At 45.3% G+C, this 18,834-nt stretch overlaps 2 protein-coding genes across 13 annotated transcripts in view; both read right to left on the bottom strand.

Moving 5' to 3' along the window:
* The window catches only part of tada2a (transcriptional adaptor 2A), a 30,252-nt gene extending 24,453 nt beyond the window's left edge, over positions 1 to 5,799 (bottom strand). For 5 of the 12 annotated variants that reach the window (XR_004416137.1, XR_004416136.1, XR_004416135.1 and 2 more), the window contains exons 1-2: positions 5,454 to 5,797; positions 3,802 to 3,908 (exon numbers count right to left, since the gene is read on the bottom strand). Coding sequence is in view for 8 of the 12 variants with exons in the window: in XM_033046333.1 (XP_032902224.1) it covers positions 3,802 to 3,908; positions 5,454 to 5,478 (132 nt within the window). In the remaining 4 variants the exon portion in view is untranslated. Of the gene's footprint in view, positions 1 to 3,801; positions 3,909 to 5,453 lie in introns of all 12 variants that reach the window. The other 7 variants (XM_033046326.1, XM_033046331.1, XM_033046332.1 and 4 more) reach the window with 3 other exon arrangements.
* A 2,148-nt stretch (positions 5,800 to 7,947) lies between these two features.
* Positions 7,948 to 18,834, bottom strand: part of LOC116988694 (nuclear pore membrane glycoprotein 210-like) — a 119,634-nt gene continuing 108,747 nt past the window's right edge. Inside the window, exons 34-41 of the mRNA XM_033045539.1 lie at positions 18,139 to 18,275; positions 16,604 to 16,730; positions 15,498 to 15,644; positions 13,930 to 14,183; positions 12,813 to 13,023; positions 11,229 to 11,336; positions 9,474 to 9,542; positions 7,948 to 8,818 (exon numbers count right to left, since the gene is read on the bottom strand). Of these exons, the coding sequence (XP_032901430.1) occupies positions 8,745 to 8,818; positions 9,474 to 9,542; positions 11,229 to 11,336; positions 12,813 to 13,023; positions 13,930 to 14,183; positions 15,498 to 15,644; positions 16,604 to 16,730; positions 18,139 to 18,275 (1,127 nt within the window). The 3' untranslated portion in view covers positions 7,948 to 8,744. The remainder of the gene's footprint in view (positions 8,819 to 9,473; positions 9,543 to 11,228; positions 11,337 to 12,812; positions 13,024 to 13,929; positions 14,184 to 15,497; positions 15,645 to 16,603; positions 16,731 to 18,138; positions 18,276 to 18,834) is intronic.

Here is an 18,834-nt window from a genome sequence, read left to right as displayed (position 1 = left end):
TGGGAGGGGAAGAAGGGGGGGAGGGGCAAAGAAGGGGGGAGGGGAAGACATGGGGGAGGGGAAGAAGGGAAGAGGGGGGGGAGGGGATAGAGGGAAATGATAGGGGGGAGGGGAAAGAGGGAAGAAGGGGGAGGGGAAGAAGGGGGGGAGTGGAAGAGGGGGGGGAGGGGAAGAAGGGGGGGAGGGGAAGAAGGGAAGAGGGGGGGAGGGGAAGAGGGAAGAAGGGGGGAGGGGAAGAAGGGGGGGGGGGGAAGAAGGGGGGAGGGGAAGAAGGGGGGAGGGGAAGAAGGGGGGGAGGGGAAGAAGGGGGGGAGGGGAAGAAGGGGGGGAGGGGAAGAGGGAAGAAGGGGGAGGGGAAGAAGGGGGGGAGGGGAAGAAGGGGGGGAGGGGATAGAAGGGGGAGGGGAAGAAGGGGGGAGGGGAAGAAGGGGGGGAGGGGAAGAAGGGGGGGAGGGGAAGAAGGGGGGGAAGGGAAGAAGGGGGGGAGGGGAAGAAGGGGGGGAGGGGAAGAAGGGGGGGAGAGGGGGGGGGGGAAGAAGGGGGGGAGAGGGGGGGGGAAGAAGGGGGGGAGGGGAAGAAGGGGGGGGAAGAAGGGGGGAGGGGAAGAAGGGGCAGAGGAGGGGAAGGGGGGAGGGGAAGGGGGGGAGGGGAGGGGGGGGAAGAAGGGGGGGGGGAAAGAAGGGGGGGGGGAAAGAAGGGGGGGGGAAGAAGGGGGGGGGGAAGAAGGGGGATAGGGGAAGAAGGGGGATAGGGGAAGAAGGGGGATAGGGGAAGAAGGGGGATAGGGGAAGAAGGGGGGAGGGGAAGAAGGGGGGGAGGGGAAGAAGGGGGGGGAGAGGAAGAAGGGGGGAGGGGAAGAAGGGGGAGGGGAAGAAGGGGGGGGAGGGGAAGAAGGGGGGGAGGGGAAGAAGGGGGGGGGGAAGGAAGGGGGGAGGGGAAGAAGGGGGGGAGGGGAGAGAAGGGGGGGAGGGGAAGAAGGGGGGAGGGGAAGAAGGGGGGAGGGGAAGAAGGGGGGAGGGGAAGAGGGGGGGAGGGGAAGAAGGGGGGGAGGGAAGGGGGGGGGAGGGGAAGAAGGGGGGGAGGGGAAGAAGGGGGGGAGGGGAAGAAGGGGGAGGGGGAAGAAGGGGGGGAGGGGAAGAAGAAGGGGGGAGGGGAAGAAGGGGGGGAGGGGAAAGAAGGGGGGAGGGGAAGAAGGGGGGAGGGGAAGAAGGGGGGGAGGGGAAGAGGGGGGGAGGGGAAGAGGGGGGGAGGGGAAGAAGGGGGGGGAGGGGAAGAAGGGGGGGAGGGGAAGAAGGGGGGGAGGGGGAAGAAGGAGGAGGGGGAAGAAGGGGGGGAGGGGAAGAAGGGGGGGAGGGGAAGAAGGGGGGGGAGGGAAGAAGGGGGGGAGGGAAGAGGGGGAGGGGAAGAAGGGGGGGAGGGGAAGAAGTGGGGGGAGGGGAAGAAGGGGGGGAGGGGAAGAAGGGGGGGAGGGAAGAAGGGGGGGAGGGGAAGAAGGGGGGGAGGGAAGAAGGGGGGGGAGGGGAAGAAGGGGGGGAGGGGGAAGAAGGGGGGGAGGGGAAGAAGGGGGGGAGGGGAGAAGGGAAGAAGGGGGGGAGGGGAAGAAGGGGGGGAGGGGAAGAAGGGGGGGAGGGAAGAAGGGGGGGAGGGGAAGAAGGGGGGAGGGGAAGAAGGGGGGGAGGGGAAGAATGGGGGGGGAGGGGAAGAAGGGGGGGGGGGAAAGAAGGGGGGGAGGGGAAGAAGGGGGGGAGGGGAAGAAGGGGGGGAGGGAAGAAGGGGGGGAGGGGAAGAAGGGGGGAGGGGAAGCAGGGGGGGAGGGGAAAGAAGGGGGGGAGGGGAAGAAGGGGGGGAGGGGAAGAAGGGGGGAGGGAGGGGAAGGGGGGGAGGGAGGGGAAGGGGGGGAGGGAGGGGAAGGGGGGGAGGGAGGGAAGGGGGGAGGGAGGGGAAGGGGGGGTGGGGAGGGAGGGGAAGGGGGGGGGGGGAGGAGGGGAAGGGGGGGTGGGGAGGGAGGGGAAGGGGGGGGGGGGGGAGGGAGGGGAAGAGGGGGGGTGGGGAGGGAGGGGAAGAGGGGAGGTGGGGAGGGAGGGGAAGGGGGGGGGGGGGGGGGGGAAGGTACACTTTAAGAAGCCAGACAACTTTTAATAAAGTTTAGTGGGAATTTAAAGTTACCGGTCGGTTTTCCTTGGTTCTGAAAACTCCAATGAGCCAATTAAAATGCCCGGTCAGCAAAGGAGATTGCCTAAGGCTACCCTCGACTGCCTAGCGACTCCACTCCACTGCATTATGAGTTCTAAAGAACCATGCCGACCAATTTTTACCCGCGGAAATTTTTTCAGCCGCGAGTATGCGGGAACATCTGTCGAGCATGAAGGAAGGTTACAGTGACCTCCTAGGACCACGCGTCGACCAGGCTGTGAGTTTGTCGAGAGCAAACTCTTCTAAACTCGCAAATTAGGTCGCCGCAGTGGGACTGCCCCTTAATATTTTTTTCTAGTTTTCATAAGAACATTGACTTCACAAGTGAGTTGCACAATCAATTCTAGATTTCCAATGCAGAAGACACCAACACTGAGAATCTTCTGATATTTTCTACATCATTTATTACTGTATCCCCAGCACCTTCTCCTCGGTATTAACAACTGCATTCACTTCTATCCTGACTCGCTTGAATTTCTGGCATATTTTTGGTGTCTTCCACTGTGAAGATTGATGCAAAAAGAGTATTCAGTTCACCTGCTATTTCTTTGTTCAAATCAACTATTTTATCAAATCTTTGTAATCAAGAGAAATGGGTAGTCACATGTATCACAAAAATGCGATACCACCAAGAGATATTATGTTTTATCCAATAGATCCACCAAATAAATATAAATATGCCTAATATTCTCAAAACACTAACATGCATTAGAACATAGAACAGGCCCTTCAGCCCACAATTTCTATGTCGCACATGATGCCAAGACCATCACATCATCAGTGGACATAACCCATATCCCTCCATTCCCTGCAAAAAAAAAAAAAATATATATATATATTGATACGATATAACTTTATTTATCCCAGGAGGGAAATTAACTATCCAAGTTAAGTTTTTATGTAGGAAGGAACTGCAGACGCTGGTTTACACTGAAGATAGATACAAAACGTTGGAGTAACTCAGCGGGACAGGCAGCTTCTGGAGAGAAGGAATGGGTGGCGTTTCAGGGCGAGACCCTTCTGCACCACTGCAGTCTTTGAAATGCAACTAATGTATCTGCTTGAAAAAGATTAAAACATAGGAATACCTAAAAATAAATATATTAGCTACAATCTACGTGCAATTAAATTTACAAGCAATGATTAGTTTTGAAATCACAAGTAGCCGTGTAAACAAAGACTGATCTTTATCAGAACATTGCACTGCATGGAGCCACTTGACACAAGTGGTGTAGAAACGGTATTTATGCAGATAGTAATTACTTCCTCAGTAGTTACATATTTTATAGATATATTTGATGGATAAAACATTTGAGATGGGATTGTGCCAGATCTTGCAAGCATATGGATCAGCAAATCAGCATAAGGACTGTTTGTGTAAATAGGAGGAAAAGTTACAGTTTGGACATGAAGACAGCCCAGACACTTTTCATATAGCAGGATATATATTTCTCAATATAAATCAATGAAGATTTCTTAATACCATAACTACTTCAATACATTATCTTGGACTACAACATCCATGGATAAACTGCAGTGCACATGTAATAAAGTACAATTTACAGCAAGGAATCACATCTTTCCAGCATCACAAATATTGCAGAGTACCTGTAAGCATATCAGCAAAGGAGGAGGTCCACAATCAGCACACTTTATGTAGGGTTCCATTAGGTAGGAAGAGCAACCACGACAAGGTGGCTGGTCAAATGGGTCACCTGAAATAAAGCCAACTCTAAATATAATAAAACTGCAATACATTGGATACACTCACTCAGTTTTCCACACATGCAAACGTGGAACAGTTGGGTCTGATTGCGGGTGCTTCAGTAACTCCACAAATTATCTCTAGTATATTATTAAATTGACATGAGTAAATGTTCTTGCTAAACTTGTTTATAAAAGCTCTGACAATCTGGTGTCTATCATTGTCAGCAACATTTTAGCTATGCAACATGAAGTAGTAGCAAGGGCATATTTCCAATCGAAAAATGGGACTCTTACGATTTTTATTCATAAGTTGGAGGAGGTGCACGTGAAGCTCTGCCTCACCTGGAAGGGCTGCTGGGATCCCTGGATAGAGGTGTAGGAACAGGTGTTGCATCTCCTGCGGTTGCAGGGGAAGGTACCTGGGGAGGGTGTGGTGTAGGTGGGAAGGGATGAGTGAACCAAAGAGTTGCAGAGGGAGCTGTCTCTGCAGAAATAGGTGGAGATGTGGCTCGTGGTGGGATCCCGTTGGAGGAGAGGGAAGTGTCTGAGGATGATGTCTTGGATGCTGAGGCTGGTAGGGTGAAAGGTGAGGACCATAGAACTCTGTCCTTGTGTAAGAAGGAAATGCAGATGCTGGTTTAAACCGAATCTAGACACAAAATGCTGAGTAACTCAGCGGGACAGGCAGCATCTCTGGAGAGAAAGAATGGGTGACGTTTCGGATTGAGACCCTTCTTCAGACTGATTAGGGATAAGGGAAACGAGAGATATAGACTGTGATGTGGAGAGATAAAGAACACTGAATGAAATGCAAAAAAGGAATGATGATAAAGGAAACAGGCCATTGTTAGCTGTTTGTTGGGTGAAAATGAGAAGCTAATGCGACTGGGTGGGGAGGGATAGAGAGAGAGGGAATGCCAGGGCTACCTAAAGTGAGAGAAATCAAATTTCATACCACTTGGCTGTAAGCTGCCCAAGCGATTTCGCTCCAGTTATCCGTCTATATCTCTCGTTTCCCTTATACCTAACCAGTCTGAAGAAGGGTCTCCACCAGAAACGTCACCCATTCCTTCTCTCCAGAGATACTCCAGCAATTTTGTGTCTAAAGGGCACGTCCCACTTTCACGACCTAATTCCGCAGCATGGTCGTCACAAGTTCGTAGCATGCCGTGATGCTAGTCGTGGGTACTCGTGGCATCAAGTAGGTAGGGGCGTTTTTCTAGCACGATGAAAAATATCCACGAGTAAAAAATGTCGTGAGAGTGGGACAGGCCCTTAACTGTCCTTGTTCGGGCTGGGGAAGAGGGAGAGCACAACTCCGAGACACAGACACGCGGGTGAGGAACACATATGGGAGCCTGGGGGACCCACGTTTGCTATAGAGGGTCATAAGGGATAGTAGAATTGGGCCATTCGGCCCATTCAATCATGGTTGGTCTATCTCGCACTCCTATCCCGACACCCGCACTAGGACATCTCGAGTGTCCGAGAATGAAAGCCTGAGCTCGGCAGCAAATGTCCGCGGTATTCGGGGGGCGGCTACTTTAACTTACTGACAAACGGCGCCAGCCGGTCCATGTTTCTGCTTCAGCCTCCTGGCCCGCTCCCTCCACCCGCACACGGCCGGTACCCACACACGGCAGGGCCGGGGCCCGTCCACCCGCACACGGCCGGTACCCACACACGGCAGGGCCGGGGCCCGTCCACCCGCACACGGCCGGTACCCACACACGGCAGGGCCGGGGCCCGTCCACCCGCACGGAGACAACTACGCTCCGCCACAGAGAGCGCGAGAGCCGGAATCCTTCACCGCCAACACTACGGGCCCCGGAGCGGCGCCGCCATTTTAAGTCCACGCCGCCACAAGATGGGGATGAGTGACGGATCAGTCCCCGCCCCCGCGGCGCTCCCTCCCCCTCCCCCTCCCCCCCCCCCCCCCCACGGCGCTCCCTCCCTCCCTGCCTCCCCGCTGCCCACCCCCTCTGCTTGGTACATACATGTGTGTGGCTGTGCATCAGAAGGCTGCAGTAGTTTTTGCTCCAGATTCCAGCATCTGTAATCTTGTGTCTTCAGGTTTCATGAAAAGATGTCTTAAAGAACTAAGTAAGTTTTGGTTTGGGAAAATGACAAATAAAGTGAGCAGCCAGATCCCACAAATAATAAGAAATGACAGTAACTTTCCGTCAGACTAACGGAGGCTCCACCAACCCGGGTACAACCGTGCGTGGAGAATCTCTGCGGGTTAAGGGGCTGTCCCACTTGGGCGACCCAATCTGCGAGTTTAGAAGAGTTTGCCCTCGACTCAAACTCCCAGCATGGTCGACACGTAGTCCTAGGAGATCCGATGAGGTCACTGGAACTCTCCTTCATGCTCGAGGGAAGTTCCCGCATACTCCTGGCCTCAGCTAGGTCGTGGAAGGTTTTTCAGTATGTTGAAAATTTTTCCGCAAGTAAAATTTGGTCGGCATGCTTCTTTTGAACTCGCAGTGCAGTCGAGTGGGGTCGCTATTTACTTACAGGCAGTCGAGGGCAGCCGTAGGCAATCTTCTTCGTTGTCAACGACAAAGGACATTTATTGTCACATACACCAATTGGTGTAGTGAGATTTGAGTTGCCATTGCAGCACACTACTAAAATAAACACATTAAAGAATTTAACATTAAACATAAAAACATCCCCCCACAATGTTTCCCACTGTGAGGGAAGGCAGCAAAGTTCAGTCCACTTCCTCTATGTTCACCCGTGGTCGGGGCCTATTGAGGCCTCCGCAGTGATGTTTCCGGCCCTCTTGCTGGAATGATGGAACTCCGGCATCGGAAGAACACTCTTCAGCGGCTTGGAGTTCCGAAACGGACGTTTGCTACCGGAGACCGCGGCTTCCGAAGTCCACAGGCCGCGCTGGTCGGAGCTCCAACACTGGCGATCTCGGCGAAAGATCCGCGGTGTTTAAAGTCAGCGCCGCCGCAGACCCCACAGCTCCACGATGTTGAAGTTGGCAGACAGCACTCCGGAGCTCCGCACGGCGACCCGGGTAAGGCATGGCCCCACTCCACGATGATACCTCGGTCTCCGGCAGGAAAGGCCGCGCCAATCCAGGTGGTAGGCCGCGAGGAGGGGGCGAAGATGCGGCTCGGAGGAAGGACGCATCCTCGCCCAGGTAGCGACTGGAAAAAACGGTTTCCCCCTTTCCCCCTTTCCCCCCCCCATCCCCCACATAAAAAAGACTAAAAGGCCTCCAAAACAAAACTTATAACAAACTAAAAATAAAAAAGGTGAAAAACAAACAGCTGCAGGCGAGGCTGCCACACTCTATGGCGCCACCACTCGACCGGGCATTTTAATTGGCTCATTGGAGTTTTCAGGACCAAGGAAAACTGATCGGTAGGTAAAATGGCCGCTAAACTTTATTATACTTCTTAAAAATGTCTCCACTCCTTCTCCCCCCCCCCACCTCCGCGCTCTCTAAAGGACTTACCGTACACTGTGGCAGTCGTTTACCTTTCTGTTCATCGCATGTGTGAATTGAAGACAGCATTCCCCCGCTTTCCCTGGAAACCTATGTCCTCTGATCCTCGATTCACCTACTCTGGGCAAGTGACGCTGTGCATGTACCCGATCAATTCCTCTCATCATTTTATACAAGATTTTCTATAAGATCACCCCTCATCCTCCTGCGCTCTAAGGAATAGATTCCCAGCTCTCAATCTCTCCCAAAAGTTACCCCTCAGATTCTTATTAAATCTTTCCCCTCTCACCTTGAACGATGTCCTCTGGTCCTCGATTCCCTTACTCTCGGTCAAAAACATCTTAAAATCATCCTTTCAAATGGATCTTTCGGTGAGCTGGATTTATTCTCAGCGATGTGTAAAATATATTTATTGAATCACTACATGCACATAAATCTGCTACATTGTAAATTGGAATCATTTGAAATTAAAATAACCTTTTTATTCCCAATGTATGAAGCCAAGTAAACTGAATCACAAAGTTTCAGTACCAAACTCCACATTCTAAATGTAACCATACATGTTGTTCATTTCCCTCTGAATTTTATTGCACCTAAATTAAAGACATTCAACTTTAAACTACCTACAACAATAAACATGCTCGGTTTTATAACAATCAAGATTGAATGACTAATGTTACTACAAGATCAAATGATCGCAAGATAGCAATATTTAAATGATGCAACTTCCAAACAACAACTTAGGATAGATTCAGAAGTACAATTAACAGAGAGATGAGGAATAAATAATTGCTTTGCCAGACATGTAACGCTATATAAAATACAACAATGAACAACATTTTGTAGCCAGTGGATAGCACTATGTTTCTATACAGGGTACGATGATTATTCATTTGTCACTCATGAAGCCATCACCTAAACGTTTGATATAAAAATAACAACCAATGCTGTATAATTTTTCTTTGGCTGATTTTCTTACGTGAGAAATGACGTTCTCCACAGTACGCAGTAATTACACTCCTGAAATTCATGCTCGTTATACGTATTTATGCCACCAGATATTAACAAAGTACATTCCCTCCCAAGGCAGATTACAAATCAAATTGAAGAGGTAATGAGACCATATTGCTGGATAATGTCTGGGATTACAGTGAAACTGATAGTGTGTCTCAATGTACCCTGAAGTTACAATCTTTAACGTGATGTTGTAAATGCGCTCAGTGTCATAATTTAGATGTCTGCTTTGAACAAAAGCTTTAATGAAGACAAGATTAAATTTGCTTGAATTTTAAACACAACTGACAAAATGCAATCATATTTTACAAAAGTAATTCTTACTGCTAGCTAATTGCACTGGTTCTTTCTCCACAACAGTTTGTCAACGAACACTCCACAGCCAAGACTGCAGATATCGCCTCCGTGGGTTACTACAATGAGGTGCTGAAGTGTAACCTAAACAACAAAGGGAAATATGAAAGTAAACCTTTGATATCTTATAAATCGTCTGTATCAAAATACAACTACATGACATATTTTGTCAGAATGGGTTTTCAGTATTAAATAAAATAAAGTGCTGGAGGAAGTCAGTGGGTCAGGCAGCGTGTGTGGAGGAAATGGACAAACAAAGTTTTGGGTCAGGACACTTCAGACTGATTAGTCGGGGGGGGAGGGGGACGACTGGAAAAGTGAAGTGTGGACGGAACAAATCCTGGCAAGTGATAGTAGGATACAGGTGAGGGCTAGATTGATTGGCAGATGAGAGATGTGATAAAGGCTAAGTGAAATGTAAAGCTGGAGGAGTAATGTGGGTGGAAAGATTTGGGGGAAAGAGAGAAATGGGGGACCCGGGATTGGGAGATGTGTACAAAGGAGAGGAAACGAGCAGGGTGACTGGGAGAGGGGGGAGCTGTGGGAAATGGTGGAGAGATGGGAGCACAGCAGGGTGGTGTTGGGGGACATGGGAAAGAAAGCGGAGGTACAGGTTTACAACAGGAGAAACTGTACCCTCTTGTTAAGTAATTTCTGCAGTGGGCATAGTTACATTTGATTACTAATATAACCAAGACCCAACAGTGAACAGTATGACTGTGGCAAAGTCCTTCTTTACCTGCTTGCTGTGGTGCTGAAACATAAATTACAGGAATAGTCTGTATCCTTGTCAAGAAGGCGTTGTAAGCTACAATAAGAATATAAGTGATTACCATTTATTTTCTTGCACAACACAGTACCGGTTTACTATGGTTAGTTTAATTTTCACTACTGTAGCTCACATCAACTTAAAAGGTTATTCCCTTAATTTCCTTTAGGTAAAGACCGCTAACAGAAAACAATACAATATAACCAACTCGCTCACTAGAAGTTCAAACATCAACATGGAATTTAAAGGCCACATATGTTGGAACTGTATCAACTATTTCCATGATTGAATAAGCTGTGGCGTTGAGTATAAGAGGAGGTCATGTTGCACCTGCACAAGATGTTGCCGTTTTGTGTAGGGTTCTACTCATCATGTGGGAGTGGGAGAAAGTGCAGGAGAGATTCGCCAAGATGTTGTCTGGAATGGAGGCTAAGTGGTGACCATAAAGAAGTTTATAAAATAAGAGGGGCAATGATATAGCAAATTCTGGGCATTATGAGAATTTGGCAAGTTTATAATATGTTTAGTGCAAGAGCTTATATACCGGGAGAGTTTTTTGAGAAAAGAGGCCAACATAGTGAAGGCAACTTTAAGGTCGTGCTAGGAGAGGCAATAAATAATTTAGGAAATGTTTAGATTGTAAAGCATGCTAGCTGGAGTAAAGATAAAGATAGGCAGTTGTAAACCAGGTTGAGGGCAATAACAATAACAATGAGCAGGAAGTAACAGAAGTCCTTTATTGCAACCATGTGGCAGACAAATGGGACGATGGTATTCTAAATAGGGATCATAAGGTTGAAGATAATTCTGGGAAAAAACAACGATGAAATACAGAAGAACACTGTTTATTGAAGAATTATTCCAAAAATGTTAAATTTGCATATAACCATTGTGTAGGAAGGAACTACAGATGCTGGTGTAAACCGAAGATAGACACAAAATGCTGGAGTAACTCAGCGGGACAGGCTGCATCTCGGGAGAGAAGGAATGGGTGATGTTTTGGGTCGAGACTATCTTTGTTATAACCATTGTGTAAGAAGTGTGCAAAAAGCCTGTGGTGCAGTGAATCATTGAAACACTTTGTTTTCTCCTAGAGCAGTTCCCAGTGTACACTGTAAGGCCTTGAATCAACCTTGTTTGAGAAAATCATCACAGATCTACAGGATTTTTTTTTAATGTGCTGTCCATCCAGGTCAAACAAACAATTCCCTCCACCAGGCACAGATAGGATGGTGGCTCTAGATAATAAAGGTGTAGAGGGATGTGGGCCAAACGCAGACAGTTGGGAGCAGCATAGATGGGACATCTTGGTCGGTATGGACAAGTTGCGCTGAGAGGCCTGTTTCCATGCTCTATGCTTCTATGACTCAATAGGGCATAGCTTTAAGGTCAGAGGGGGAAAGTTTAAAGATGTTTGGGGCAAATTTTATTTTATTTTAGAGAGGGTGGTCAGTTGCCAGGGGTGGTGGTGGAGGCAGATACGATAGTGGTGTTTGGGAGGCTTTTTGATAGGCACATAGATATGGAGGAACTAGAGGGATATGGATCACATGTAGGCACAGGAGATTAGTGTAACTTGGCAGCATGTCCGGCACATATATTGTGACCAACAGGCCTGCTCCCATGCTGTACAGGCCTAATGTCCAAGTTTAGAGGAACAAGAGGAACAAGAGGACATCTCTAATTGCACGTGATGCACTGAAAGTAACAACAGATGGTATTTACCAATAAAAATGACAGCTGTTGTAGCCAGGACTGCAAACAAGGTGAACATCAGCACCTGGTAGGATTCCACAAGCTGGTCAAAGAAAGTAGGTTCCTCAAAGGACAAATCTATGTAACATACAAAAAAATGTCATCTGATAGGCCAAAGTTGTCAACTGTCATATTGTGATTCTAAATAATATGCTACACTTGGTTCAGTCACAATGTTGTAATGTAAATTGGATAGTTTTGAATCTGTACAAAAATGGGACTTACAAAATGCATATCACACACAGCTTTTTTGACTGTGTGCAATGCCTATGGAATGACTATACCCTTAAAATGCCTGCCATTGGGAAAAAGCAATGTTTTCATTTCCATTGCAAAGATAGTGTTATTGGATATTCTTTTAAAATTCAACTAATAAAGAATTTTAAACAGCATTACACTTTGATATTAATAAATTTATGTTTGATTATTGCTAAATATGTGAAATAATTGGGCAGTGGTGTTGGAGGAGTTCCCAACCAATGTGTGAATAAATTAATGTAAATACACAATATGCTTATACTGTCAAATGCTGATATTATATATATATATATATATATATATATATATATATATATATATATATATATATATATATATATATATATATATATATATATATATATGCTGGGGTAGTGTTACCAGCATCACTGTCCAATATCTTTATGAGAATTTATGTTTAATCAAATATATATTTTGATTATTAAAGAATTAGTTACAATGATCACAATTTTCTTTAACCAACCAGGGCGAGTGAATATAATTGTTTTAATTTCGAATAGGGTGAAAGTAAAAATCATACCAGTCACTGAAGAAATAGTGGCCAAAGGAAGGCAATTTTGAAAGTGCAATTATATTGCGAGAGTCCCCCCCAGCTCACCAGAGACCGATACAGAAGTGTTGGAAGATAGATATAACAATGAGGTGAAAATAGATGTTCTGGGCCGATGGTATTACCTTGGGCATTTGAATGACAGGGTCAATAGGTGACCACGTATATTAGTTTGGGAATTTATATGAAGCGACAGTTTAGAGGAGGGCTCGGACATAATGTTCATAGAGAGCATGTACTGAATGTTGAAATGCCGAGATAAGACGTCTCTGGCTGTGATGACTGAGGAAGGAAAGCAGTGAGGTTGATTAGTTGAGCCTGCAAGAATGATCATTCACCGACCCCTGGTGATTTACCCTTTCTAGTGTAAGCATCTAGAGGCAGACTCAGATAGCCAGGAAGGTAAAGCCTCTGGAAATCCCAAGTGTGATGCAACAGAGGGGTTTTACAAGTCCGATTCCTTCACCTTATTTTGCTGTTCCACGATTGGAGAACACAACATCTCCATGCACAGAGCAGAAGATATTCCACCATAACAACTTCTATGACATTCATTACTCACAGAACATGGTTCTGGGAAAGATGGTTTTGAATAGAGAATTACCGTTTTTAAATGTTCGAGAAATGCAGTTCTAAACTGAAAGTATGAACTAAATACATTTGTGAAGAAACTTTCACTTGACAGAGCTCTACAAAGACGGTTGAAAGGAGGTGCTGAATCTTGCCTCGTGTTCCGCTGCTGGATCCAGTGCGCAGCACTGTGACGGCCACGTGCATCACCTGCCGTGTCAGAGGGCTGGACACGCTGATATTGGTGCATGACATGCCCAGCTGGAGAAGGCTGACATTGGCAGGGCTCAGTGTGTAAACAATATTGGGTACTGCAAGTAGTTTGATGGGCTCACTCACTACAATGGCAGATGATTGAGATTGGACCTAAGATTTAAATTAAATAAGGTAATACAAATGCAATTAAACATATACAATTTAAAACACAAAATTGAAGATAACTATGATGACTAGCATAACACATTCTGGTTAGATTTCATTGATGCAATGTGCACAATAATCTGACATCATTGCAAACAATATATACCTGACCTGAGAGTCACAAGTTATGAACAGGAAAGCTCGGCAAAGATCCTGTCTCTGATCACTATGTGATAATAGTTGTTGATTACTTATTAGTGAGGTCTCACAGTTAAAAAGGCTTTCTACTATTCATATGAGTAAGATGTCAGATATTAGTGTGGCTGGTACTAGAACAATTAAATCCCAATATTAGGTAAATGTTTATGTAAACAAGGAGGAGAGGGAGAGAAAGGGTAAATATAAATAAATAAAATATATTAAATCATATATTTTACTATATTATTATTTTTGTAAAATGTTTTAAGGTTATTCAGCTATATACCAAAATGTGGTTATTTTGCCTCCACAATTACCAAGTTACATCAATGCATAGGTGATGAAGCTCCAGAAAACACCTAGTGAATTCCCGACTAAATCCCAAAGTAGAAGTATACTTTGAAGCAATTATCTAGCTATTCATTCCTTTTAACGTGAAAAAAATATTTTCATGCAAATTAGTAGGCTGGGAATTTCCTTGCATCCAATGACAATCTGATGCAGAAAGTGCTCAAAGTAAGTGGAGGGCCTGCCTGGTGTCAAGAGGGTTTCTTTCCCTCATGTTTCAGTTGAAGTTGCAACTCAGCAACTTTCCACTCATGGCCGAGGAGAAAGTTGATATTTGTAATGCTGTCAAATTGACATTGCAATCCCAAGACTTTCTTCATGAATTCTATAGCAATCAGGTTGAACTCAACAGTACTTTGTGCTTACCTCCAGTTCATTCAACACTCTATCTATACCAAAAATAGTGATGTTTATTAGTGGTTCTTTATGGCTGAGAGAAACAGTTGATTGGTTCATATAAAATCCAGGGATGAAAGGAATCTCTGTTCTTCCCACTTGGCCCGCGTAATGTCCTCCGAGAACAGAGGCTTTGACAGAGACATAGGTGTCCCCACCTGTGCTCAACTCCCGAAACACAGCATCTGGTAGTTCTTTTATCATGACTGTACAGCTGTACTGACCTACAATTAGAAAGGCTCTTTGTAAACATGATAACAAAAGGTGTGTATTATAGATGTCAACACAGTAAACCCTCGTTTAATGGACCTCTTTACAATGGATTTCAGTTATAGATGATCAAATCTGTTGTGGACCAAGTTTGCCGTTTCATGGAATAACCACTAGGTGGATGGAGTTTAGTTTAGGAAATAAACTATTATCTACTGTTCCTATTACTGTACTAATAAAAGCATTTTGAATACTTTGGAGAATTACACATTTGAATAGTGTTTTGCGACCCATTTTAGTTTAGTTTAGTTTGGAGATACAGTGTGAAAACATCAAGTCTGCGCCGCCCAGTGATCACCCCATACATTAGTTCTATCCTACACACTGGGAACAATTCAGTGTGTGTAGGACTGGTTCTATCTTTCCTCCCACGTTGCAAAGACAATGTGCAGTAGTTCTATTCTACACTGTGAATTGTTCCTAATGTGTAAGATAGAACTAGTGTAATGGAGCACCAGGAGGAAACACATGTGGTCACAGGGAGCACCTGAGGTCAGGATTGAACCCATCTTTGGTGCTGTGCAGCAGTGGCTCTTACCAGCAATTCACAGAAGCCAAAGAAACTACAAATTTACAACGTGGGAGGAAACCCATGCTGCTGCAGGGAGCACCTAGGGTCAGGATCGAACTGGGGTCTCTGGTACTGTAAGGTAGCAACTCTACCATGGCGCCACTGTGCCGTTCCGAGGCATTGTGTATTTTGTGTTCTTTACTGTTTATTGTGTAGTATGTGTTTATCGGCTGTTTTACATATTAACCCTCTTATTCGGTTATAACGAACAATCGGCAATAACGGATACCATCTCCCCCGTGAGGACCGTTGTGGCAAGGGTTTACTGTAATTTCAGATTGTAATTGTGGCAAATTTTAAATCCATTCTGATATTGATTTATTTTTTATAAATGCACTGGTTTTTCATTATATTTTCCACAAGCTTGAAATATCTTTAAGGAATACAAAGAAGTAAATTAACCAGTGATATCCAATCCTCAGCATTTTCAATTCCAATCACAGCTTCTCAACAAAGGAACCCGTGAATATTGATATGCATCAAGAGTTGGCAATCTGCAGGCATAAATCTGTAAGAGGCAGCTAATCCTGTCACTCCTCATGAGGTTATAGGCATGGGAAATCAATGCTGGCCTTGCTAGTAAAGGTAACATCTGGAGAAAATTACATTATTTCTGGCAATAATTATTTTAACATTAAAATTGGCGTAGAACAGTGAACGATCATATAATTCTAGAAAAGCTTTTAGACTAATTTACCTGTATCTGCAATGAATTCAGGTTCCACAGAGAAAACAGAGCCTGCAAAGACTTGTAATACAATATTATTAAATCGCACAGAACAGGCAAGGTTTGATTCTGGCTTTAGTTTTGATGTAGCTTTAATCTGAGCAAAACTGCAGTCCCCTGGGCAAATAAAAAGGCATTATATCATTAACGTACAATGGACTACATTTACTTTGAGATAATTTGCCAACAAAATGCTGTCAGCCAGACACAATTCAACATGAGCTCCTGACTTCAACCAAACCAGTAGGGGTGGGGAGAGGAACAGGAAAAGAGGTAGAATGATAATTCAGTTTAACGTAAGCTGTCTGTACTCCTTCATGTGAAGAAAATCCTTCCAATATTGGTGTTAGCATTACTATCCAAGTAGTCTGTTCTTCAAATTCCACCATTTCATACGTGATAGGAGTAGAATTAGGCTATTCGGCCCATCAAGTCTACTGCTCCATTTAATCATGGCTTGTCTACCTTTCCCTCTCAACCCCATTCTCCTGCCTTCTCTCCAAAACCTCTGAAGTTTTTTCTTCAGGATTAACCATTTCTATATTAATTAGAATGTTATGCTCTCTCAGTCACCAACAAATATTTTACTCAATAATGCAAGATCACATTTATTACTCAATCTCCTTCACATGGAAGTTGAGAAGTCAGTGTCTGGTGAAACAGGAGTACACAGTGGAGAATAATTTCACCAGGATGTGCTGACAGGATGTAAATCACTTCCCTTCTAAATCATATATTGCCACTATTATAAATCTGAAAGTGAAAATGTAGAATGTGAATGTTGCAGATAAAACTGTTGGCTGTGACAAACTGGTTCGTTCTTCAAAGAAACGACAAATTTACAGTGTGGGAGGAAACCCATGCTGTTGCAGGGAGCACCTAGGGTCAGGATCGAACTGGGGTCTCTGGTACTGTAAGGTAGCAACTTTACCATGGCGCCACTGTGCCGTGGTTCGTTCTTCTGATGGGCAAGTATAATTACAGCGTCATTGAAATATAGCCCAAGTCTCTTAAGGGTTAAGTCTCTCTACACAATTGTAGTTTCCCATTTGTGGATAGAAAGAATGAGCACTCACCCCTCAGGCTGCTATCTTTGTTCATTGTAGTCACAATAAATCTGTACACATTAAACTTAGGAAGGCCGACAATATGTTTGAAACCGTGAAAGGAAATGGAGGCTTTTCCTACACCGGTAACTGTGAGCTGAAATGGATATGGGAGAATTATTGCACAAAATGCACTAACAAATCCAAGGCATAGTTCTTATCTGAAAATAGTGCACGCAATTTATGTTGAAATGCTGAAGGCTTCAGTACACTTACATTTTTACGAGTTTCTGTTTTAGTTTGACAATTAGTAATATAAGCACAATGTGAACAATGTAATGAGAATTTATGACTCATTTCTAAGATGACAGATGGGTTGAAGGAGGAAAGAGATCATTCTAGCCTCTTACTATTTTTTGATAAACATTTAACAAGAACAATTTTTGTGAGTAAGTAATTTCTACTAAGAATACAAGCTAAAAGGTATGTTCAAGAGGAACTGCAGATGTTGGAAAATCGTAGGTAGACAAAAATGCTGGCGAAACTCAGCGGGTGAGGCAGCATCTATAGAGCGAAGGAAATAGGCGACGTTTCGGGTCTGAAGAAGGGTCTCGACCCGAAACGTCGCCTATTTTCTTCGTTCCATAGATGCTGCCTCACCCGCTGAGTTTCTCCAGCATTTTTGTCAAGCTAAAAGGTAAATAGTTTTCCCTTAACTTGTTACAGTAGCTCTCAATGAATTACTTATCTCTATCAGACACGGTTATCCAAAAGTAAAATGATGATTTTATTTTTTATTTTTGTCTTGTTAAATGTATGTCTTGAGTTAGTTTTTATTATTATTTTTTAGCTGTGTATATGTGGGGGGTGGTGGGGGGGCTGTGGGGGAAACCGTTTAAATCTCTTCCCTGTGCGGGGACCCGACTATTCCCTGTCGGGTCTTGGATGTCGTTGGGCCTAACATCGTGGAGCCGGCGGCGACCTCCGGCCGGGACTAACCTGGGGGCTCCAGTTGCAGAGCCTGCGGAACTGACATCGCTGCGGAGCTGGCCAACTTCGGAGCGGGAAGAGTTGTGATGGCGTGCGGCTGCGACCCGACTTTTGGAGTTCGGAGGCACCAGCCGCAGACCCGGTGGACAGGAACATCGGGAGCTCCAAGTCCCTGGTGGGAGACCGCTTTTCCGAGCTCCGCAACGGCGACTTCTCCCGCTGGAATCGCGGGTTTAAGGACATGGAGCCGGGGCCTAACATCGCCCGGCGTGGCTTAAACGGCCTCAGGACTTACCATCGCCCGCCGGGGGCTTTAACATCGGAGCCCCAGTTCACCTCGACACTGCAGTTGGACTGCTGGACCACGGGAGAAGGAACAAAGGGAAGAGATAAAGACTTTGCCTTCCATCACAGTGAGGAGATGTTGGAGACTCACTGTGATGGATGTTTATGTAAACTGTGTTAAGTGTGGGTCTTGGATTGTTTTGTAATGTAAAAAAACTGTAGAAATAATATTTCGTTCAAACCTAGGTTTGAATGACAATAAATTGCATTCTATTCTATGATAGCCTTACCTCTCTGTAGGTTTTCACAATTCCTGGAATTTCGTAATAGACAGTGGTCGACCCTGTGCCCCTGGTAACTCCCAATCCTGTGCCACTATCGATCTGCAGAACTTCATTTGATAAGACATACCAGTTCCCAGGCTCACCTAAATTAATGGTTCAGTATGTAAGTAGCTTTGAAAAGATTCAGCAAAAACACTCATTCAGCATTCTGGCAGACCACTCGGAACACATCAGTCACAGAAACAATTTCAACTGTAATATTCCGCATTTGTTAAAAATTATAAGCAAGGGAAAGGTAATGGAAAATATTTATGTTATAAATATTAAGTCCTTCAACATGCTATTATAAAAAAGTTACATTTTACCACTCCAATGTGTGTGGCATTTAGGGTTCCAAACAATCCGTTGGACCCACTGATGAGAATGTTTTCTTCCTCGAGCAGCTATGGGGATTATAAATACTGTACTGTAAATTATAATTATTGCACAAAGCAGGCAACCACAAAGCAAAGTGCAGCACCATGACACATGTAGATAGATCCGATTTGCCATGACTATGGTACATACATAGGGAGAAACAGTTTGCAGAATTTCCTATGATTATCAGGTAGTTCAGCAATAATTAACCAACTGCAATACATAGAACAGTACAACACAGTAACGGGTCCTTCGGCCCACCATGTCCGCACCAACCGTGAAGAC

The sequence above is a fragment of the Amblyraja radiata genome, chromosome 28 (genome assembly GCF_010909765.2).
Source record: "Amblyraja radiata isolate CabotCenter1 chromosome 28, sAmbRad1.1.pri, whole genome shotgun sequence".
Taxonomy (NCBI): domain Eukaryota; kingdom Metazoa; phylum Chordata; class Chondrichthyes; order Rajiformes; family Rajidae; genus Amblyraja; species Amblyraja radiata.
Note: the sequence above shows the minus strand (reverse complement) of the source record. Positions and strands in the feature narration are given on the sequence as shown.